The 25,475-nt window shown below is 35.4% G+C and overlaps 1 protein-coding gene and 1 long non-coding RNA gene across 2 annotated transcripts; both read right to left on the bottom strand.

The window, feature by feature from the left end:
- Window positions 1–3,208: 3,208 nt before the first annotated feature.
- Window positions 3,209–4,852, bottom strand: LOC127082672 (uncharacterized). Its single transcript, XM_051022897.1, has 3 exons — window positions 4,842–4,852; window positions 4,111–4,348; window positions 3,209–4,031 (listed from the first exon to the last, which is right to left on the bottom strand). Exons 1-3 carry the CDS (start codon window positions 4,850–4,852, stop codon window positions 3,825–3,827), a joined length of 456 nt encoding a protein of 151 aa, XP_050878854.1. The 3' UTR covers window positions 3,209–3,824.
- Window positions 4,853–4,911: 59 nt separating this feature from the next.
- LOC127083682 (uncharacterized) lies at window positions 4,912–6,063 on the bottom strand. The gene is made up of 3 exons (XR_007788499.1): window positions 6,028–6,063; window positions 5,814–5,864; window positions 4,912–5,062 (listed from the first exon to the last, which is right to left on the bottom strand). It is a non-coding gene; the product is annotated as an uncharacterized LOC127083682 (long non-coding RNA).
- Window positions 6,064–25,475: the final 19,412 nt, after the last annotated feature.

The raw sequence follows: 25,475 nt of genomic DNA, 5'->3' as shown, positions 1-25,475 counted from the left end.
AGAAGATAACCGGAGTCCTAACTCTGGTGGTGTGTTGCACCCTCTCATCCCTTTGATCATGTTTAAACGTTTTAATCTGGACCTTTGATTTGTTTGACCCTGTTTTTAGCGCGTTGACTCAAGTCCATTGTGTTCCCAGCGTATTTGACCCTGGTTATTTTTCATTCTGTTTGAGTTATTTTGTGTGGTTTCATTATGTTGGAAGGCTGGTACACCATATGGTGTTGATAGAATGATGAGAAAGACATGATGATGGTGAAGTCACAAGGAAAAAGAGATGGAGGCAACCGTGTAGCTAGTTGCACATGAGAAGAGGAAGCTTTACAAAAATGATCTCAATTCCTCTTTTCTTTTTCTCAATTTTTTAAAAGTTTGTACTATTTGTAAAAAAACATAATTCAGATTGTACTCTAATTTTTTAAAATTTTGTTTGAGACTAATGGAAACAAATTTTATTTTAATCTTACTCTTTTATATTTGTAAAATAAAAACTATAATCTAAAAACAAAAGTTGCTTCAAATTAAAACTTTTTCAATTCACTATTTATGCTTGAGATGAAAATGCAAATAAAAGCAAAAAGATGTCAAGAAAAACAACCTTTAAGAAATCAAACATGATGAAAAAGGGGATAGAGGTGAAACTAACAATAAAAGTCAAAAATTGCACCCTTGACCTAAACTCAGATATTAGAAGAGAGAAGGTTAATGCAAATAAGATCTTGACCAAAATTCCGCAAACTCAAACTGTTGATAGTGATGCAAATGACCTATGATCAAAGAACTAAAAGTAAATGATCAAATATTGGACCTAATGCATCAAATAACCAATCATAAAAACCAATTTCAAAAGTCAACCCTTGGACTTTTGTCATATGATTCTCAATCATAAAGACAATGATGTTTTTCAAAGACACAGATGAAATAAAATACTTTTGATTTATCATCCATCTGTACCCCTGAGAAATGGAATGAGATGAAAAATGTTCTGAGCCTAAGGAATACCCTAGATTCCTTAATCCACCGATGAATGGATGCCCATAAGATGAGATGAAATGCCAGAAACCCAGACTTTGCACCTAAACCCTAATGAATATTTTATGATTGATGAGATGCATGATCAAATGGAATGATCATGCTATGTTGACGCAAATGAAACAAAAAACTCAGGGTGAAATTTAGGGTATGATAGGTGATGGTTAAATTTGACATAGTTCAGGGGTTAATTTATAGGAGGATTTTCGTGAAAAATCAGTTGTGAGATTGAGAAAAAAAATAGGGAATTTGAAATGATATTCTGGAAGTTGGAATTTGAGAAAGAGAGGTTGAGACTGAAATTTTCAGGAACTGTGCGAAGGTAATTTGGAATAAAGGGTGAGGATTAAGAGTTTTGTGTTAGTTTGTGATGATTTTTATTTGAGTTTTTAGAGAAAATTTGTTAAGATCAGTTCACGCGTTCTTTCCTTATTTGAGTTTGTTTGACTTATTCGATTTTGCTTTTAATTTAAAAGAAAGAAATATGGTGTATGTATGTATGTGAAAAGTTTGATGAATGATGTATGAGAAAACTCACGTTTGTTTCATGCTGTTTGAATGTAATTTTAATTTTTAATTTTTTGGATGTGTATGTGTAGGCTGTTGTATGTGACGATCATGAGATAGAGGTCCATGAAAGATGTTGCAGAAGATTTACATGAAGAGGATGCAGAAAGCTGATTATTTTTTATTTTTTTTTTACTATTTATGTAATATAATTATTATTAGTTAATGATGATAAAATAACAATTGTAATTCTAAATTATGGATTATTCATGTAAGGTGAATTATGGATGTAATAAAGACAATTTTTTTAATTCTTTTAACATCTAAAAAGTTAAAAATAAAACTATTTTTGTGATTTTATAAAGTTTATGTGATGCCATATAAAGTGATATGAATTTAAAATATAAATAGTTTAATGATGTGTCATTCCTACAAGTATAGCTGTCAAATTGGACTAGAAAAGCTACGTTCTAATATAGGTTCAAAATTTCCTATCTGAGTTCGATTATGTATGAATTTCGAATTACCAGGCCTTAAATGGGATTTTTTAAAATTATTTTTTATAAAAAAATTAAAGTAAAAACTCCATAATATTTATTATAAAATACTACACATTATATTTTTTAAACATAATACATTTCAAGCATTATATTATTTTTTATAAATACTATAATATATTTTAAAATATAATATATATCTAAATTGTATATAATAATAATAATCAAATATTTTTAAAAAAAGAAAAACTAATAGAATATGAGAAAATTGTGAAGCAAAAGTAATGTATAATATTTAAAAGAAAAATATTTAATATAATAGATGTAAAATTGTGAGGTGAGAAAAATCAATGTATTATTTTGGAGTGAATCTCTCTCTCTCTCTCTCTCTCTCTCTCTCTCTCTCTCTCTCCACTACAACAAACAAGACCTTAGACAGCGCTTTTTTTAGTCTTAGACAGCGCTTTAAAGCGCTGTCTAAACCTCCGCTGCTAAAGGTTTAGACAGCGCTTTTTTAAATCTTAAAAGCGCTGTCTAATCCCCCCCCCCTTAGACAGCGCTTTGGCCAAAAGCGCTTTATAAGACCCTCTTATTTTAATTTTTTTAGGTATACCTTAGACAGCGCTTTTCAAAAAGCGCTGTTTAAGCCCCCCCCCCCCCCTTAGACAGCGCTTTTGCCTAAAGCGCTTTCTAATCCCCCCTTAGACAGCGCTTTTTACAAAAGCGCTGTCTAAGGTATACGAAAATTTTTGAAGCTTTTGTTTTAAACCACATTTTTTTCCAGGTTTATAAACCAGAATTTCTACCTGTTTTCAACCAGATTTTGACAGACAATTATCACATTTTATATATGCCATTTTGGCCTTTTTTCTACCAATTTTTGGCTAACAAATATACATATATACCAATTCAAACCAATTTTGCCTTAAATGTATCAAAATATATACAAATTTATGTACACATTTACAAGTCATTACATATACTAGTATCATATTGTAAGGAAAACAAACATGGAAAAGTAATAGTTGGAGTCTGAAGAAACAGAAACAGAATAATAATTCAGGAACGTCAAGGAAAATTTAATAAAATAATATAACAAATATAAATATGGATATCATGCTTTTTATGTTCCCTTTAACAGGACTCTAAAAACAAGATTGACCTTTCCGTTTGAAAGTTTAATTTTTGTTTGTATAAAAATGACCAATATAAGACTTCTAGTTTTCCAGACAGTTTTAAATCTATTATAAAACATGGCACACTCTGAAAAAACTGCTTAACAGGAATCTAAGTATTACATGCAAGTGGATCCATGTTACTGCTGATAGTGCTCGTGAATAGCAAATGTGAATCATGCAAAGTAGATTCTGATTCATAGATTGCTATCTAACTGCATGTACTTCATAAAAATCTAAACTATTGATTCACCTAGTCTGCACTCAATTTTCTCAACTGAACTGAACCCATGGGAATCTTTTTCTTCAAATGTGTCTTGCAACTTATACAGTACACATTTTGAAACAACACCTTGTGCAGTATAATTTTTTCTTCCTTTCACATTCGCTCCTCTTTTGTTTTATTTTTCACAGAAAAATGTCAGAACAAGTGCAAGCACTCTGATTTAAAATTACAAATCCAACCAGTGTCAAATTCCACATGTTTAGATTAGACTTATTTCAGCAAAGGGATAATCTATGTATAGAAGTGTCTAGAAATAGAGAAAAAAGTGTGATTGTTCCTTACTCCTTTTCTAAATTGCATATATGATGATTAGGTTCAGAGACACAGTTACAAAGAACCCTGTGGCAATTCCACATTTAACATATCAAAATAAATAACAAGATAGTAGATACATAATTTATTTGCATACTTATTTATGGCCATTGTACATGCCATCCCATCCGCTCTTTTCGCTTTGCAAACTCCGTAATCTACAGAGGTGCCCATCTTCACAATTTGGTTAGGGGAGTATATACTCAAAGAAAAGCCATTACCCTGCAAAAACAATATAAAAGAGATTGCAGAACTCATAGAAAATTATTGAAAAAATCTAACCAACTCCCAACAATTATACCTTGGCATCCTTGCGAACACCACAATTGAAGAATGCAAAGACCGTTCCTGCCTGCTCTTGGGAATTCCTCTGATAAGCATTTCCAAACAAGAAAATAGGAACAGTGTTTTCATCCAAACAACCAATTTTCCATATACAAAAGCTCTTCCCATTTGAACTTGTTTTTTGAATCCCCTTCCCAGTTAGCACTCCAACAGTTACCCAATTTCCAGAGAAATTATCCTCATTCACCAAATTCCTGAATACACACAATCGATAAAAAGGTCCATAATTGTCAGGATCATGACTCAGCAGAAACTGAGTTTAATCTTGATGAAGAACAATACTAATGCAGATTAAGTGATTGAAAACCAATCGAGTGATTGAAAACCAATCGAGTGCTTGAAAAGCAAGGAATGTGAAAAAATTAATTGTAAGAACACACGCAAAATTTGGTTACCCAGTTCAGAGATGAACTCCTACACCTGGAGGGGACATAAACCCACTTGAATGATTCACTATGAATGAAAAAATTATACACTTCAGAAATCATGCACAATTTTTCTTACTTTTTCTGATTTTCTCCATGTCAATGTGCTGATGAACATGTCTCTCTCAATTCTATTTCCTAAGGCTTAACATGTAGTCTCTAAGCTGGTACAAAACAGTTAGAACTGAATAACAAACAGTAACTTAACTAATTTCCATAACATACTATCAGAATCGGGCATCAGGAAACACACTAATCTCACCAACTTAACATTTATAACTCACACCAGAACATTTTAAACCTATCAAATGTGAGATTTATTACTTCTCCCTAACAAAAAACGATAAGCTAAGACCACAATATGAACAATGAATATGACTTAATGCTTACCCCAATGACTTCTTCTGGTTGCGGGCGCAGATCCTTTGGCCGATCACAGAAATTTTTGTATTCCTCCATTTCTCTAATGGCATATGTACTTAACTGCCAGAGAAGAGAAGTTAGAATTCATGCTCTATTTAAAACAAGATATAACTTTCACTTTTAACAAGAACAAGAAGAATATACTATTCTGTAAATAGAAAGAAAAAAAACAAACCTAAAATGGAATCATGATCCCATAAATCAGTATAGAAATATAAGGACAAGTATCCATATAATGCAGGGCAATGGTTAGATCAATTATATTAACACGCATGACAGAAGTGTGACTGTGTGAGTGCTCATCTAACACAAAGTAACAGAATTTAGTTATACTTGACCCCCTAATTCCTGCATCACTATCTATATATACATAAAAACAAATAAATAAGAATAAGTTTAAGTAGTTAAGAAAAAAAAACCTTCACAAAGAAGGCATAGCATATGTTATTTTATCGATGCTACTAATATTATCGTAAATTCCCACTATGGAAGATCACCATATTAATTTCTAGAATGGATCCTCTGATGTTAAAATTTTCACTCGTGTAAAAATTATGCCTCCTCTCTTCAGCTATCTATTTGGTACTCCTAAAAGAAAATAAGAGGGAGCCTATGAAATTTGTGAATATTTATAACAAAGGAGATAAGGCAAAAAAAATCCAGGGCAAGGGTTGTTACAAGTTACAACAAATGTTTTTGATGGAAAAAACCTAAAAAACACAACTAGACCATTTTTTTCGGCACAAATCAGCTTTAGGATATTGGCAAAATCTTATAAAGAACATCAACATCATAGTGAGTGAATACATACCTCAACATCACATGTCAACTCTTTCGGACAAGGTTTTGCCATTAACAACCTCTGCAGAAAGATACAAACAATGGCAACTAAGATATAGATATCTTTAAATCAGTAACCTAAAAAGTGTATTTCGATGCGGATCCTATCAATCAATCGATCACATTCATAATTCAAGCATAAAGAATAGAAGAAAAAAAACATAATCAAAATACATATAATCTACCTGGCGAAAGGGTTTTTGTGGACTCCTCCGAAAAGCCTAAAAGCAAAAAGGAAATCAAGATTGAGCTAATTTTAAGAGCATAATATTGGAAACAGTTAATCAGAGAGAAGAAACACCTGCTCAAAATATAGAACTTCTGAACCATCTACTAACTCTGCTGCTGGACAAGTACGCATTCTGCAAAAATCTCAAAAAAAAAAAATCAAATTACAAAAAAAAAAGATAAAGAGGTTAAACAAATTAAAATCAGAAAATTGAGAAAGAAACCTAATATTGAAATAGTTGTCAGGGTCTCTAGAAGCTTGGTCCTTGGAATACTGCATGAAGAGTTAGAAAATTCAGAAAATTTATAAAAAGAAAAGAAAATTGAGAAGAAGAAGAATTAAGTGGAAACCTTTTCGTCGGTGAGGGAGTGAGCGACCAAGCGAGCATGGTCCCAACGAGTGGTGGACTTACGGAGACGTTTAACGAGAAGAGCACCACCGATGAAAAGGAGAGCTTTGAATGCTAACCCTCGAGCACGGTTCCATCCATTGGAATCCGTACCCATAATTCTTGAATATTTTTTCAAGAGTGATGATTTTAGGAATTTACCATGGATTGGATTGATGGTGGAGGAATCTCGGTGGCGGAAGCAGCCAAATAGCGACGGCAACAACCAGAAGAAGTGGAAAGGATGATTCTAGAACATTATTAGGAATGGGAGGAGGGGCTCATTTGTGTTACTGGTTTGTGGAGTGAGTGTAAATCACCTTCGGATGAGGCCAGCGGTTCTAATCTTCTTTCACCCTTTTTGGTTCTAATAAAGATTTTAAGTAACCTTTTGTAATGTGCAATTAAACTCTAATAATAATAATAATAAATCCCCCCCTTAGACAGCGCTTTTGGTTTTAATTTTTTTTTTTAATTTAAAGACTTTAGACAGCGCTTTATCAAAAGCGCTGACTAAAGTCTATATTTAAAAGCGCTTTCTAAAAGCGCTGTCTAAGGGGGATCTTAGAAAGCGCTGTCTAAGACCCCCCCTTAGACAGCGCTTTCATTATTTTTTTGGAACATTTTCCGTGTTTTATTTTAATTTTAACCTTAGACAGCGCTTTCTTTTAAAAGCGCTGTCTAAGATGCGCTGTTAAAAGTCATTTTTGGTGTAGTGCTCTCTCTCTCTCTCTCTCTCTCTCTCTCTCTCTCTCTCTCTCTCTCTCTCTCTCTCTCTCTCTCTCTCTCTCTCTCTCTCTCTCTCTCTCTCTCTCTCTCTCTCTCTCTCTCTCTCTCTCTCTCTCTCTCTCTCTCTCTCTCTCTCTCTCTCTCTCTCTCTCTCTCTCTCTCTCTCTCTCTCTCTCTCTCTCTCTCTCTCTCTCTCTCTCTCTCTCTCTCTCTCTCTCTCTCTATATATCTCTCTATATATATATATATATATATATATATATATATATATATATATATATATATATATATATATATATATATATTATTAGTTTTGTTTGTAGTGTATTTTAATTATTTTTACTGTATGACTTTTGTTGTTATTAAACGAACTATTCCTTTTTTATTTTATTTTTTCTTCTTATTATTTTTATTTGAATTAAACAAAATCAATTATCTGTTTTAATTATTTATTAAATTAATAATAACTTAATTTTATTTTAAACTCTTTATGTAAGAAAATTTCAATTTCATACAAATTTATCCCTTCAACTTCCAGATATTATAAATAAATCGTACTGGTGCCAACTTTTTTTTTTATTTAAATCTTTAAAGTCCATATAATTTATTTAAATTTTATTATTTTAAATATTTTAACTTTTTAACTCATTGTTTTTTTCGTTAACTTTATATCACATTGTGCATAATCATTATAATTTTATATATTTTATTATTTTTAAAAATGTTAAACTATTTAAATTATTTTAATATTTCTATTATGATAAATATTTAATTTTTATTTCAATAAAGAAAAAAGTTATTCTTAAAAATAAAGAATAAATAAAAGAATCCATCAAACGATTAATAATGCAATGTTTCGATTCTCAATCAAATGTGGTAGTTTTTCAATATTAGATGTCACATATATATTTATTTATGAAGATAATTTTCTCTTCCACTTGTTGAAGGCTCAGTTACATTACAACTCCAACACTTATTCAAATATGGTGACTGAAAATTCACCAAAAAAACATGCTAAATGTAACAAGTAAAATTGAAACGTCACATGGAACCCTACAAAAACTATGTCATAATCAAAATTGCAATAATGTCATAATCAAAATGTACTAAGTAGAACCATACCATTAGAAAGGAATATGTACTCACATGGAACCCTACAAAAACTATGTTCTCATGTGAACATTACTGGTACATGAGGTTCTTTTGGATAGACAATAGAGGGTACTTTTTTTTCTTCTAGTTTTCTAATTTTTAGTTTCTTTTTCTATGAATGATGTGACAGACAAATTTAGGACCACATTTAACAAACTTATTTTACAAGGTTTTTTCTCTATGATTTAGAAACTGTTAATCATAGTTAAGTTTAGAGTTATTTTTTTATATAATAGTAAATATTTTAAAAAAATCAAAGATCTTGTCAAACAAATTGCCGCCAACGATCTCCAATTCCAACAAAGGACCGATTCTAGCATTCAGACCTTGAACACGCAAATGGGACAACTTGCTACTCAAATAAATAATATGCAATCCCAAGGGTCGAACCAACTTCCAGCCCAAACAGTTGTCAATCCAAAGGATTCTAATGCTAATGTGAGTGTGATTTCATTGAGATCTGGAAAGGTTACAAAAACAGCCCCTGAAAAAAATAAAAAAATTATTGAGGTAACATTTGAATCTGAACCTACTCCATCTGAACCTGTTTCATCTGAAAAAATTAAAGAAAAGGAGTATGTGCCACCAGTCCCCTTACCACATAGAGTTCTGAAAAATAAAAGAATTGAGGAGGGACACAAGGAAAGAGAGATATTGGATGTTTTTAGAAAAGTTGCGGTAAATATTCCGCTTCTTGATGTAATTAAACAGGTTCCTAAGTACGCAAAATTTGTGAAGGATTTGTGTACAAATAAGAGGAGGATTAAAGGAAGTGAGAAGTTAACTTGGGAAGAAATATTTATGCTTTTATTCAGCCCAAGCCTTCATCTGAAAAAGTTACAGGCGAGAAAAATGTTTCAGCCATCACTCAACTCTTGCCACAAAAGCAGAAGGATCCGGGAACTTTTATTGTCCCTTGTACCATCGGGGATAGTAAATTCGAGAATTGCATGCTTGATTTGGGAGTGGGCATTAATGTTATGCCTACTTCTATTTATAATAACCTTAATCTTGGTCCTTTGCAGCATACAGGTTTGATCGTCCAACTAGCGAACAGGAGCAATGCACGCCCGACTAGCATAGTGGAAGATGTCCTTGTCCAAGTTAACGATTTATTTTTTCCTGCAAATTTTTACATTCTGGACATGGAAGGAGAGACTAAGACAAGCAGAGCTCCCATTATGCAGTAGACATCTTGAATTTAACCAAGCAATTTTAATGGCTTTCATATCATTAAAATTGAGTAAGTTATGGTTTTGGGAAGTTGACCTCCTAACTAGGGTTCAAACAAAATGACCTATAATCTTTCACCATAAAAAATGACTTTCCAAGCAAAACTGGATCTTGACTTAAACATGAAAGTTGTTTGGAGTGTCATGTTGAGTAACTTTTCTCTTGGAATCATTTTCATATGACAAATATTGTAGGAGATAGGCTCTAGGGAACCCCAGTTTTAACCAGTTGACTTTTTCTGGTCAACCACCATGAACCATCTTGCTAGCTTAAGATTCTCTTGACTTTTGGGACTCATGGAGGATCATATAGGCATAAGATGATGTAGTATGAAGTATCCCTTGAAATATTTGATTAATTGATGAAGAAACTTGTTGAGGAAGTCACATAAGATACCCAAATGAATTAGGGTTTTCAAGGCAAATAAACTTCAAACTCTTGAGGAATTTTTAATCAAAATGATATGTGAAGACAATAGGGATCCATACATGATGTGTAAAGCCAATGCAAGCCACCTCTTTGAAATTCTGGTATCATATATGAGATGTCGAAGGTAATGTCACGATACTAATATCTGAGTAAAACAAACAGGATAAAGATAAAGAATAGTAATGCAAGAGACACAAGCAATTGTTAACCCAAGTCGGTCCAACTCACCTACGTCCGGGGGCTACCAAGCCAGGAAGGAAATCCACTCAATAGAATCAGTTCAAAGACTCTCAGTACACTTCAACAAGTTACACTCTTTCTCACCTAATCTCTACCCGTGTGATTTCTACCTAAGCACTCTTAGATATGAGAACCCACTCACTCCCCCTCAATCACACCTGTGATTTTAAACAACAATTACTTATGAAAAGAAGACACTCTTCAATTACACACACTTGATTTTACTTAGAAGTTTCGATCAAGTAGACACACACTTGATCTTGCTTAACAACTTTAATCAAGTAGACACACACTTGATCTTGCTTAACAGTTTCGATCAAGTAGACACACACTCTTGCTTACAATCTTAGAGTGACAAATTACAACTCATAAATCACACCAATTCAATCATTTGTGGATGAATTGAATGGCTTACAAGTCTCACGACTAAACAAGACACAAACCCTTATATTCTCTCAATATTTCGCTCAGTATTGGTTTTGTATCAAATCAGGTTTTCCATGTCCTATTTATAGAAGCATTCAGCTGGGCTTGGACATCTTGAAAACCCTAAAACTATTTTCCAATTAAATCTTCTCATGACAGCTGGTTAGATCTCTTTGGAAAATAAGTAAATCAGGTTGTAATTAATGATTGAATGCGCCTGCAAATTAGATCTTCAATCATACATAGATTTCCATTAAATGCGCAATCACATAACACATAACATTCACCCTGAATGTTCTGTGTACAGGATGTCATGACATCGGGTCTGACATCCTGGAACAATCCTGCATAATTCCATTTATAATTTCCAGCAGGTACATAATATCAGATGTCATGACATCGTGTATGACATCCTGAAATAATCCTGCATAATTATGTTTTTAAACTCCAGTAGGTACATAGATATCTTATGTTAAGCCATCACATGCAACATCTTGTGAACACTCTTTGTTTTACCAAAATTACTGCCAACACTTAGAACCAATAAACTCCCTCTTTGGCAAATTTTGGCTAAAACATATATCTGTCCTTTTTGTTCACAAGAAAAACTATCAGTAGCTAAACAACAGTTTAAGAAGAAGCAGAAGCAAACACAAAATTACTAGCTATGATAGCAACTAGTAAAACACACAAATGCACAAGGTACTTCTTCTCCCCCTAAGTCTGTTCAATACAGACATCTCCTTTGACAATAACAACACCTGTAACACTCAGAGTCACCCTCTGACATCTGCTCCAACATCACCTGTGCACCACATCAGACATCTCCTCCAACATTTGTAAACAGAACATCATTCTGTCTTACATCAACCACATCTCCTTCAATAATAGTCGTTCATCTGTTCAGCTACACCAGCACATACATCTCCACATATTTAACTGCTCCACATAAACACTTCTCCCCCTTTTTAGTCAAAATTGACCAAAGGTGACCAATTAGACAAAATAAATGTCAATCAGCCTAGCAGAGAATGTCACAACAGATGTCATAACATTTAAAATGTTAAAACATAAAATTTAGGAGATACACACCTTAATTATACACAGCTGTGATAGCTGAGATAATTAGAAATTCATGGAACTCATTAAGAGCCCAAATATTACATAAAGGCATCAGTAAGGACTGCCACAAATTACAAACATGTCAACAGAAAAAAACAAATTCTTCAGCATCCAAAGTAGTCAAAATAGTAGGGGGACCAGCCTTCATAACAGCACACACAACAGCCAAACCAACCCAGTCTTCATCACAGCACACAACACGCACAGTCTTCAAAAAAGGGGAAACCATTACCACTCAGTCTAAGGAAGAAGCATCATCTTCACCTTCAGAATCAGAACTGCCACTAGATTGAGCATTGGACGTCTCACTTGAGGTATTGGCATCTGAATCCTTGGCCTCACCAGCCTTTTCCATCTCTTCCTTCTCTAAGCTACTAATAAGAACCTCCAAAGCCTCTTTCATTGCCTTGGCAACCCTAATACCATTATCCAGCTCCTTACAAGTTTCCTTCAATTGATCAATCAAACTACCTTGAGAGGCAGGCTCCTTCCTTGCAGATGTCATGACAACATCATTGACATGGCTTTCTTCAAACAACTTGTAATGAATGAATAGTGGAGGCTTTCTTCTGCTGGGAATATCACTTATGTTGAGAATGCCTGGTTGCTGGCTCAAGATAATTCCACAAATGATGGATGGAAAGGCAATGGGCAACTTTACTGCATTAGTGGAGCCATGTCTAACAATTTGATCAAACATAAACCTTCCAAAGTCAAAGTTTATCCTGGTTCCAATAGCATAAATGATTCTTCCAAGACCAATAGAGATGGGTGAGATATGATTAGTTGGCACCCAGTTGGCTGAACCAATCTTATGCAAGATGGCATATTTAACAGTTAGCTTGCCAGCTGATAGGTGCTTCTTACTAGGCCACTCCTTAACTTGGCCACCAGTAATAGTCCTACAGACTTCATTGTCTGTAGCCTCTAAATCCACACCTCCTTCAGTTCCTCTCCCTAGGAACTTGTTGATTATGGTTGGGGAGAATCTCACACATCTACCTCTTACAAAAATCTCGCAGAATTCCTTGCTACTCTTTTCATAAATATCCTCTAGGATATTCACAACAAACTCTTTTACTAACCCTTCAAAACATTGGGGCAAAGCAACAACATTTTTCATCAGACCAACACTCTTGATCAAATCCATCACTTCCTTTACTTCTACAGCCTCCTTTTCTAGCTCCCTTTCAACAGCAACCCTCCTTTGAATGACAAACTTCCATTTGGCAGGACCATCTTCTAGATGGAAAGAGATGTTATCTAAGTGAACAACTGCAACTTTGCCTGGAGACTTCTTAACATTCTGTCTTTTAGCAGGAGAAATATCTGGGACATCGACTTCGACATCATCATCAGAGTCAGAACTCTCTCTGACATTCCTCTTCCTAACCTCAACTTTACTCCATGATTTGGAGGGTCCTACACCAGCAACCTTTTTACCTTTTCTTGCTGTCATCATTTCAACCACAGTCTTCCCTTTTATGGTCTTCAATTTCCTAGCAACACTTGGTTTAACATGATAAACCAAGGTGTCATCCTCTTCCTTTGAACTCTCTTCCTCCAGATTAATAACATTCTTAGCAGTCTCATAAGAACCATCTACTGGTTTCTTACTAGGCAAGGTTTTACCTAGAGAACATAATCCCTCAGCAGCCACTTCCTTCTATGATCTAGATGAATCATCATCTTTCTCAGCTTGGGGTTCCACCTCAAGAGAGGGGTCCCTTCTAGACAGAGGGGTAGAAACACCCTTGACTGCATGCCCTTTGTTTAGAATCCTAGTTACTATGTTCCTAATGGCACGATCTGTAAAGTGCACGTTATCTTTATGAGGAGATTTATCAGGAATGTTACCTTGGTTACTTCCAACTGTGGAAGAAGGGCCAGGAACGTCACCTGGAATAACAGAGAGGGGGATAACCTCCAGAATATCTTCATCCAAAAACTCCATGGAGGGAGTCCTTCCTTTGTGAGTGGGTTTTGATCCTGATGATGAGGGATGTTGTGACATTTTGTTGGACTTTTGAAAAAAAAATTATTTGCCCTAGCAGAGGTTTTCTAAGAAGTTGGATGAAGATGGAAATGGTTGTGTTGAGGTAGCGTGTGGAAATGGCATAGATACTAGTTCCAATACTAGGTAATGATTTATCATAAATGTGGCACTTTCTTTTAAGTGGGCAGACAATATTTTTATTACCTTTTCCACTCCACTTTAATTGCTATAACTTCTCATGACTACAAATCCCCAATTTCCCTCTTAAAAATTCAACCTGATTATCATCTAAAACCCTTGCAAATTTGTCAGCTAATTGCATTTCATGCTTTAGTGCTGTGATTTTGTCTTCCACAAATTCTCTAATGAAGTGATGACACGAATCAAAGTGCTTAGTCCAGTTGTGCTGAATAGGATTTTTGGACATAGTTGTAGCACTCAGGTTGTCATAGTACAATGTCATGACATCATGTGTGACATTGTATTATTCAACATTATATTCAACCAACCCTGTTGAGAGCAGCTACTTTCAGCTGCTATATATTCAGCTTGATATATAGCACAAACACCATTTTTATCTTTCAAAGGAACAGGTGTCCTTTCACTCTCCATCCCAATCTTCTTCACATTGTTCTTGGCACATTTACTTTGAGATTGAAACATAGACCCTTCCATCTGCTTGACTTGTAGCTCAAGTCCAACAAAGTTCTTTCCAACTTCAGACTGCATATGACTAAAAACATGTTCAACCATCTGATCCAACCTCCTATCTATTTAAGCCACCATGACCTTTTCTCCTTTGGAAGTGATGTCAAGTCTGAGTTTTTTGTGTGACATCCTTGTCTGACGTTTCTCACATATTTGTCTTTCATCAATCTTCAATTTGGGAGTTCCTCTAGCAGATATGATCATCTTCATCCCTTTTTCTTTGACTCAGGTACACTTTGAGAAATAACCAATGTGAGAGCTCCACATGTAATAGTTGTCTTTGGTCCTGGCTCCTTTCATGATCACTTTAATTTCTTTGTTAGTAATCAGGCATTCAGTTTTAGTGAAGTTAACGTTTAGACCTTGGTCACATAGTTGACTGATGCTTATTAGATTTGCAGTCAAGCCCTTAACAACTAGGACCTTGTCAAGTTCAGGAACTCCAGGGAAATCAAGCTTACTTATCCCCTTGATTTCACCCTTGGCTCAATCACCAAAAGTCACATAGCTTATGGCATGAGGATGAAGTCTAGTTAGCAGGTCTTTGTTTCCAGTCATGTGTCCGGAGCATCCACTATCAAAATACCAATCTTCTTTGGCTGAAACTCTGAAGGGAGTGTGAGCTATTTGACTTGTAACATTAGTCTTAGGAACCCATTGCTTCTTGTTGACAGGCCTGTGATGTTTGGGTCTTGGTTGATAGTGAGTCTGATGATGAACAGGGATAGGATAACCATACAGCTTATAGCAGAAGGGCTTCAGGTGGCTAAATTTTCCATAGTAATGGCATCTCCATCTTTGGTGTTTCCCTTTCTGCTGTCTTCCCTTCTAATGTTGTGACATATGATGTGACATCTCAGGTTTGCTTTTAATATGGCTTCACTTAGGTTTGGATTTAGGTTTGTAACCAGTGTAACTGCACTCAGCCTTAGATTCATTATACCCAATGCCGGATTTGTCTCTGTTATTTGTCCAGTTAGGAGAATCTTGTCTAAGGAGTCAGATCCATTGTTAAACATTCTTACATACTTGGTCATCTCTTCTAGTTTAGAATTTAAGAACATAACTTCAGTTTTTAACTTGGAGATGGTTTCCACATGTTTTGCCTTCTCATTCTCCAACTGTACTATCATTTTCTTTTGGCTTTCAACTTATTGACTTTCATCTGGCTTGGCATTCAGAACCACTGCTTCTGTTTTTAATTTGGAGATGGTTTCCAAGTGTTCTACCTTCTCATTCTCAAGTTGAGTTATTACCTTCTTCTGGCTTTCAACCTGTTTACACACCTCTACACTTTTGTAACACAAGTTTCTGTAGGTAGTGGCCAACTATTCAAAGGTTACTTCATCATCACTTGAGTCTTCATCAGAACCCTATCTTCCAGTTAGGGCAGTCACCAGATTTACAAACTCTTCTGTTTCACTCTCATAAGACCAAGTGGCAGCAAGACTCATCTTCTGCTTCTTGAGGTAGGTTCCATATTCAGTTCTAATGTGTCCATGCCCATCACATTCATAACACTGTACTTCTTTTCCTTCTTTGGGCTTATCATCTGACCTTGTTCTTCTTCCAGCATTGTTGGATTTACTGATGTCAGATGAGATGTTCTTGACATTTACCTTAGATCTTACATCCATCTTTTTCAACAGTCTGTTGAACTGTCTTCCCAGCATTGCTATATCATTTTCCAGATCCTCATCAACATCCTAACTATTTTCCTCCTTTGTGTTTGACATGAAGGTTATGCTTTTGGTTTTATTTTCAGAACCATCATTCATTCCCATCTCAAATGTTTGGAGAGAGCCAATTAGCTCATCAACTCTCATGTTGGAGATGTCTTGAGACTCTTCTATGGTTGTCACCTTCATAGCAAATCTCTTAGGGAGTGACCTGATTATTTTTCTTACTAGTTTTTCATGAGTGGTTTTGAGGATGTCCCAACCATATTTAGCCACCTCACAGTTGTTTACCAACCTGAAGATATTCTTGTCTACTCCATTGAATATGGCATTCAATGCTTTAGAATTTCCAAGGGCTAGATCATCCTCCTCCTTGGACCATTGTTCTTCAGGCTTCTTGTCAGTTGTGGCTTCTCCTTCCTTAGTAACTACTGGATGTACCCAGCTAGTTAACACAACCTTCCAAGCCTTATTATCCAGAGATTTTAGGAAAGCTACCATTCGAGGTTTCCAATAGTCATAGTTAGATCCATCCAAAATTGGTGGCCTGTGAACAGATCCTCCATCTCTCTCCATATTAATGTCACGACACTAATATCTGAGTAAAACAAACAGGATAAAGATAAAGAATAGTAATGCAAGAGACACAACCAATTGTTAACCCAGTTCGGTCCAACTCACCTACGTTTGGGGGCTACCAAGCCAGGAAGGAAATCCACTAAATAGAATCAGTTCAAAGAGTCTCAGTACACTTCAACAAGTTACAGTCTTTCTCACCTAATGTCTACCCGTGTGATTTCTACCTAAGCACTCTTAGATATGAGAACCCACTTACTCCCCCTCAATCACATCTGTGATTTTAAACAACAATTACTTATGAAAAGAAGACACTCTTCAATTACACACACTTGACTTTACTTAGCAGTTTCAATCAAGTAGACACACACTTGATCTTGCTTAACATCTTTGATCAAGTAGACACACACTTGATCTTGCTTAACAGCTTCGATCAAGTAGACACACACTCTTGCTTACAAGCTTAGAGTGATAAATTACAACTCACAAATCAGACCAATTCAATCATCTATGGATGAATTGAATGGCTTACAAGTCTCACGACTAAACAAGACACAAACCCTGATATTCTCTCAATATTTTGCTAAGTATTGGTTGTGTATCAAATCAGGTTTTCTATGTCCTATTTATAGAAGCATTCAGCTGGGCTTGGACATCTTGAAAACCCTAAAACTATTTTCCAATTAAATCTTCTCATGATAGTTGGTTAGATCTCTTTGGAAAATAAGTAAATCAAGTTGTAATTAATGATTGAATGCGCCTGCAAATCAGATCTTCAATCATACATAGATTTCCATTAAATGCGCAATCACATAACACATAACATTCACCCTGAATGTTCTGTGTACAGGATGTCATGACATCGGGTCTGACATCCTGGAACAATCCTGAATAATTCCATTTATAATTTCCAGCAGGTACATAATATCAGATGTCATGACATCGTATATGACATCCTGAAATAATCTTGCATAATTATGTTTTTAAACTCCAGCAGGTACATAGATATCTTATGTTAAGACATCACATGCAACATCTTGTGAACACTCTTTGTTTTACAAAAGTTGCTGCCAACACTTAGAACCAACACTCTTGATTTATCTCCTTGCATTGATGGTCTTAAATCCTAAATATGAGCTTGATAGAACATAGGTGATCATACACACTACCTACAAAAGTAACAAACTATACATTGATATATTTTTGGAATTTTGGTTAGTAAATAAATAAAGAAAACAAAGTATTATACAATAAAAAAGTGCTTGGTGATTGATCGGTCACCATTTCCATTAAATTCCCACCATTAATCCGACATATTATCATCACTTTGGTAAGATCTGTGTTTGTTTATAGTTGTTTCAGAGTCATTTATCATGTTTTATTAGTTTGGTATCGCATTTCATTCTATTACATGTTTATGTCAAAAAGGTCTCTTTTACGCTTCGTTTTGGTAGTGTTATTGTTACAGGCCGTTGCACAGGTTTAAAAGCACTAATAGTGGAGTTAGGGATACTCAGAAAGGCAAAAATATGAAAATACAGCAGTTCAACACGGGCACCCGTGTGCCACAACACTGCCCGTGTTGTTGGTCAGGCAGAAAAACAGAGAGTTAACACGGGCACCCGTGTGTAGGAACAGGCCCGTGTTGACGCCCCTGTAACTTAATCTGAAAATAATCATTTTGGAGAGCACACACGAGCACCCGTGTGTACACACATGACCCATGTTGTTGGACGCGGCTTGGGAACCTAAACTTGTGCTTTGTGAACCTATTCTGCTCATTAAGGGTAGTTTGGACCTTTTGCTGGGAGGAGATTCATCTGAAGCTATTAGAAGGCTTGGAAGGGAAAGGAGAAAACACTTTTTGACGTACGAAAGAAAACACGACATTGAGAAGATAGCTACTACGGAGGATTTGAAGACGGCGAGATTCAAGGGTTCCGACCATTGAAGATCCAAATCTCCTAGTTCTTTGTAATGTCTAATTTTCATACTATGATTTCGTTTACTACTATGAGAGGCTAAACCCCCTATGTTAGGGGGGTGGTCCTGATTTGATCGGATGTTATGAATTTGAACAAATGATTTCCTTATTACTATGTTACTTATTTCAATTCAATTGTGTGATGTTATTATGCTTTTGTATCAGACAAATACAAATTGATCTATGACTATCAATAACAGGATTGTGATTGTTAGGGTTTTCACACAATTAGGTTTATGATTGCATCATCTAGGACTAGTAACTTTTGTAAACCACCGCAAACTTTGATATTGTTTATGATTAAAACCAATGATTAATTGAATGGACATTTGAGTAAGAATTGGTAGTTTAATAGTTTCTTCCTTAAGGACTTAAGGAAGAACATTCTGAGGTTAGGTAATTGAATGTTTCATACGTATTAAGGAAATCTTGACTGAATTCATACTTGGTTAAGTCAACCACTTCCCCTAGCATATTTTATATTAATCAATTATATCTTACTGTCTTTTGTTTTTATTGCCGAAATTCCTAAAACAACCAAACCATTATATTTTTGTTCTGATAGAATCAAAGTTAAATAAGTATTTCCTACGCAATCCCTGAGATCGATACTTGGAAATAAAACTCCTTATTACTACATCGGTAAAAATAGTACACTTGCTATTTTTTCGATCAGTGATCTCTCCTAATGGAAACCCGATGAATGTAGAGTGAGGAGGATGCCAATGTGTTATCCCAAAGCTAATGCATATGATGAGATAACATGAGGGATCTTAGGGTCAAAATTAGGGTCTTACAGCTTCCACTGTTTAAGGAAATTCTAACTGAGGATGTGAAGGTTAAAATCTTCGTATCGACTCAGTAGAATGGACTTAAATAACAACATATATAAACAAATTCTGATTGTTGGAAGTTTGTGAAGAAATGCCACAAATGTTAAATTTATGCAGATAAGATTCATATTTTTCTGACACTGTTGAACGTCATTTCCTCTCCATGGGCCTTATCCATGTGGGGAATTGATATGATTTGCATGATTGAGCCCAAAGCTTCAAATGGACATCATTTCATTTTGGTGGCTATTGATTACTTCACAAAGTGGGTTGAAGTGGCGTCGTATACAAACGTAACCAAGCAAGTTGTTGTAAGGTTTATCAAGAATCAAATTATATGTCGTTATGGTGTGCCAAGTAAGATCATTACTGACAATGGATCAAACTTGAACAATAATATGGTGGAACCTCTTTGCAAAGACTTCAATATTGCACACCATAATTCTTCTCCCTACAGACCTAAGATGAAGGGGTTATTGAAGCTGCAAATAAGAACATCAAGAAGATCATTTAGAAGATGGTTGTAACCTACAAAGATTGTCATGAGATGCTCCCATTTGCTTTAAATGGGTACCGTACATACGTCCTCACTTCAATAGGGGCAACCGATTTCTCTCTTATTTATGGCATGGAAGTTGTCCTCCTAGTAGAGGTTGAGATCCCATCATCGCATGTCTTGATAGAAGGCAAGTTGACTGAAGCTAAATGGTGCCAGACCAGATATAACCAGTTGAATTTAATTGAAGAGAAAAGATTGACTGCCATGTGTCATGGTCAGTTATATCAGTAGAGAATGAAGAAGACATTTGATAAAAAGGTTAGGCATCGTGTGTTTAGAGAGGGGACCTTGTGCTCAAGAAGATTCTATCTTTTCAACCTGATGCTAGAGGCAAATGGACTCCTAATTATGAAGGCCCATATGTTGTGAAGAGAACCTTTTTAGGCGGTGCTTTGATTCTTACAACTATGGATGGCAAAGAGTTCACTCATCCTATAAATGTCGATGCAGTCAAGAAATACTTCGCCTAAAAAGAAAAGAATAGCTCGTTAAGTTGAAAACCTGAAAGGGCGGCTTAGGCAAAAATGAGCGTCTCATTGGAGTAGTTTTGAGCAAGTCATTTGGTTCGGATTCATCATTCTCAACCAAAGCCAAGAGCACAACGAATATTGAAGTTGGTAGGAAGAGTAGTGATCATTGTATTCAATGTATCCCTTTTCCATGTAAATTACCATTTTCAAATTTTGTAAAGAACTATGGGGTCTTGTCATTTACAGATTACCATCCTATTAAATAAAGTTGAGCTTTTATCCAATTGTTTCTACTCTTATTTATTTTAGCTAAATAAAATTGAATTTTGATGATGATAATTTTGAATTAAATTAATAAATAAAAATAATTTTTCTTAAATAATAAAAATAATTACTTTAAAAACAATTAATTTCAGTAAGGAATATCAACAGCAGTTTGAAAAAAGGTAAGTCTTGACAATGCGGAGCCTCGTTTGTCTTCCCCAAGCAGTTGGTATGTTGATAATTCCCAACGATTCATCATTTGTCCCCAATAGAGTTGAACTGGTGGTCGGTCCCTTTTGAAAACCATTTTCCCAGCTGAGTTGTAGGCTCGCATCCTGAGCAATTTAACTAGATCCTCTGTGCAGAGTTTTATCTCTTGTTCTTCCCCGCGGTGTTCAACCTCAAATACGACCGTGTGAATTTTGAACAGTATTTGATTTGGTCCTCTGCGAGGTTGTCTCCCATTTAATATGATGTTGACCTAACATTCCTCGTAGAGTTGACACTTTAGATCCTCAGTAGATATTTTCTCCTTCCCCAACCAGGATTGAATTATTCAGAGCTAGATGATTGGTGTTCATCCCCAACATCTTTTCTCCATTCGGTGTTTCCATCTTGTTGATATTAGTCGAGTATTGTAGTGGTGATTCAAATTTGTGATATTTGTATCCTCTATGCTAGTTTTGTCAGCATAATCATCAAACATATACATATTCATGCATAAAACACAGCATCATATATTTCATTATGCATCTTTATTACATTTGATTCCTTATTTCTGATCCCCTGCTACAGTGATACTATTTCCCTATACAGGTTTGGTGTGTCTGTCCTCTCTCAATAGTAGAGTGTCAGCCCATTAAGCAGAAAGAATTTAACCTCATTTCCCCACTTAGTTATTTCCTCATGGATGATTATTGTTTCAGTTTCCTCCCCGGTCAATTATCTGGATGGAACCACTCCTCTTGAGTTATATCCTCATTGGGTCAAGTCTTTGTTTGACCGTTTCTTTCTAGTTATTACCTAGATGTATGTTTTGGTCCCCTGAGAGTCTATTACTGAGTAACTGGTAATATTCTTCTCAAAATTTGAGTACTTTACATTTTCCCAATACCCGGTAAATGTAATTTACTTCCTTTGTTTTCCCTAGCGTGTTCATTTTGACATTTCCCCAGGCAGCCCATCCTTGATATCTTCATCCTAATCGATGACAGATATTCTCCCTTTATGGTTTTCTACCCAATAAAAAGGTAGTTGTAATCCCTATTTCACCCCCTAGAGAGTTAATCCTTGATATGTTCATCTTAACTGATGACAAATTTTCTCCTCTTTTCGGTATTCTATCCAGTAACCGATAGATATAAATCTGACTTCTCCCCTCAGAGTTAATCCTTGATATGTTCATCATAACTAATGACAACTTTTCTCCCTTTGTGGTATTCTACCCAGTAACAGGTAGTTATAAATCTAACTTTCCCCTGCAGAGTCTATCCTTGATATGTTCACCCTAACCAGTGACATATATTCTCTTTTTGGTATTCTATCTAGTAACTGGTAGATATAATTCCTATTTTTCCCCGGAAATCTATCCTTGATATGTTCATCCTAACTGATGACAAATATTCTTCCTTTTGAGTTTATCCCGGATTTGTTCACTTTAACCAGTGGCAGATATACTCTCTTTGGTCTTCTGCGCAGTAACAGGTAGTTATAAATCCTATTTTTCCCAGTAGGTCATTCTTACCTAGTAACCGGTAATGAATACACCTTCTTTTTCTCAGCGAGTCATCCTTGACATGTTTACCCTAATCGGTAACGGATGTCCCTCTATCAGAGTATATTATCTTCCTACCTAGTAGCTGGTAATAGATAATATATTTCTGGTACTCATCTGTTGAAGATCATTCTTCCCCAGTTGAGTTTGATTCAGGTATTCCAGCTTTGTCCCGATTTACTTGTTTCCCTATAGATTTCCCTTATCCACAACCAAGTCTTTTCATTGAGTTATTTCCATGGAAATTTCCATCGAGTCTCCAATAGTTTTCAAGTCGTAGCCTGGCCTACACACAGTTGTTCATCCTTAGAGTCTCTGTCTCCCCAGTGTGTTTTCCTTATGGAATGCAATATGCTCCTGTGGACTTTCAGTCTCTCCAGATTCTTTTCCTTTATGGCAATATTTTCCCCACTAAGATTAGTTTTAACATTCATATCATATGCATCATGAGGTCTCTAAGGGACCAAAGTTTTTTTTCTATATGTTGATATTTAAGTCCATTTTACTGAGTTGATACGAAGATTTTAAACTACACATCCTCAATTAGAATTTCCTTAAATAGGGGCAGTTGTAAGACCCCAATTTTGACCCAAAGATCCCTCATGTTATCTCATCATATGCATTGGCATTGTGATCACACCTTGGTATCTTCCTTACCCCTCATTCATTGGTTTTACATTGGGAGAGGTCACCGAGCACATTTGATTGTACCATACTTTGTTTTTCATTATTTACTAGCCAAAATATCAAAAAATATGTCCATGTATATTTTGTTGCTTTTGTAGGTAGTGTGTGAGTTCGCCCATGCTCCATCAAGCTCATATATAGGGTTTAAGACCCTCAATGCAAGAAGATCAATCAAGATATGGTTTACATTGACTCTAGACATCATATATGGGTCCCCATGATCTTCACATATCATTTTGATCAAGAAATCATCAAGAGTTTTAAGATTGTTTGCCTTGGAAACCCTAATTCATTTAGGTATCTTATGTGACTTACTCAAAAAGTTTCTTCAACATTTGATCAAATATTTCAATGGATACTTCATATTACATCATATTACTCATATATGATCCTCCACGAGTCCTAAAGATGAAAATAACGTAAAGTTAGCAAGTTGGTTCAGGGTGGTTGACCAGAGAAAGTAAACTAGTCAAAACCGGGGTTCCCTAGACCCTATCTCCTACAATTCCAAAAAAATTTCATGTTGAAGTCAAGAGCTATTTTTTCTTAGAAAGGAATTTTTTATGGTCAAAGATTATAGGTCATTTTGTTTGAACCCTTGTTAGGAGGTCAACTTCCAAAGACCATAACTTGCTCAATTTTTATGAGATTAAAGCCATTAAAGTTTTATGATAACATTGAAGATGTCCTTTTCAACTTTGATGTTTGGAATAATTTAAAATTCAACTTTCAAATGCATGTGCCAATAGGAAACATTATAGGTCATTTTGGGTCATTACCATTGAACAAGTGATTTTCCTCAACTTCTAAAATGCATAACTCCTTCACGCCAAATCCAAATTAGGTCAAATTTATGACCAAATGGAATACATTTTAAATATCTACAACTTTTATGAAGGAACTTTTTCCATTTGAAGCCCATAGAAAAGGTTATTCAAGGTGGAAGAAGTGAACATTTGACTTAGTACTTAGAAATTTTTTAAACATGTTTGATTTTCCAAACTTCCACCTCAAAATTCATCAAGATCCAACATTCAAATGTAAACGTGTTCAACATGAAATTTCTTTCCCTTGATCTGACCTTTTTAAAAAGTCCAAGATCACCTCATTTGGACAAAGAATGAAGGACATGCGCATCAGTTCTTTTCAAGGCACCAATTGGATGATTTTCAACTTCATATTTCAAACTCAAATGCATGGCTACATGACATGATTTCAGTATGATTCTCAAGAAATTTTGGATCTGAATACATCACTTGATGGGCCTATCACACGCCCATGCAAGCATGCAATTGTCGTACCTCGGTTTATGGGGATACGACCTATTGAAACGCAATCGCACGATCACAATGATGGACTGAACAGAGTCGCCACTGAACTTTATTTATTCCTAAAAAGGAAAGGGGAAATATCGATAAAACCCAAGAAAGAACGACAATGTTTATGGTCGTCGCAACCAAATCATGGTTCGGGAGTCGATTACGCGAGGGGAAGGTATTAACACCCCTCACGTCCGTTGTACTCAACGGGAACCATTAGGTAAGTTGTGCGCATTAGTGTTAGTTGAAATGTTAGGCTTTAAGTTATTAGATGGGAAAGAAAGAATAGAAGAGAGGAGAATGTTTTTTGAATTTTTTAACGAAATACTAAACCTAAGTTTTTTATTAGTGGGCCTGACAAGATTTACAAATCCTGCTCCTACGTATCTCAACAGAGAAATCAAGGCTTACGTAGTTCTGGGTAGAAAAATGTTTGTTTGTTGGTCGATTTTAGCGAAAGCTACTTTGTGTCAAATCGACGGAAACATTGTTGGACTACCCAAAACAGGTGGAGAAACATTGCCTTGCATTATTTTGAAACAAAGTACCTTTCGTTTGAGAAAAGGTTTGAAGGGTCAATCGCACGGTGGCGAGAAAAGGTTTGAGAGTCAATCGCACGGCGGCGAGAAAAGAAATTGATTGGTTTGATGTGTTTTGAATAATGGCGAGAACTTGGATGGGCGAGACATCCATCTCGAATCTTAGTCTCAGGAGGGCGTGGTATCCACCACGTTCCATTTCCATCTTATTTGCAAAAAAGTTTAATAAGAATTAAGTGTTTTTGAGGTTTGATTCAGAAAGGGTTTGAAGAAACCGCATTGACAATTTTAAATGAT

This window comes from Lathyrus oleraceus, chromosome 5, assembly GCF_024323335.1.
Source record: "Lathyrus oleraceus cultivar Zhongwan6 chromosome 5, CAAS_Psat_ZW6_1.0, whole genome shotgun sequence".
Classification (NCBI taxonomy): domain Eukaryota; kingdom Viridiplantae; phylum Streptophyta; class Magnoliopsida; order Fabales; family Fabaceae; genus Lathyrus; species Lathyrus oleraceus.
Note: the sequence above shows the minus strand (reverse complement) of the source record. Positions and strands in the feature narration are given on the sequence as shown.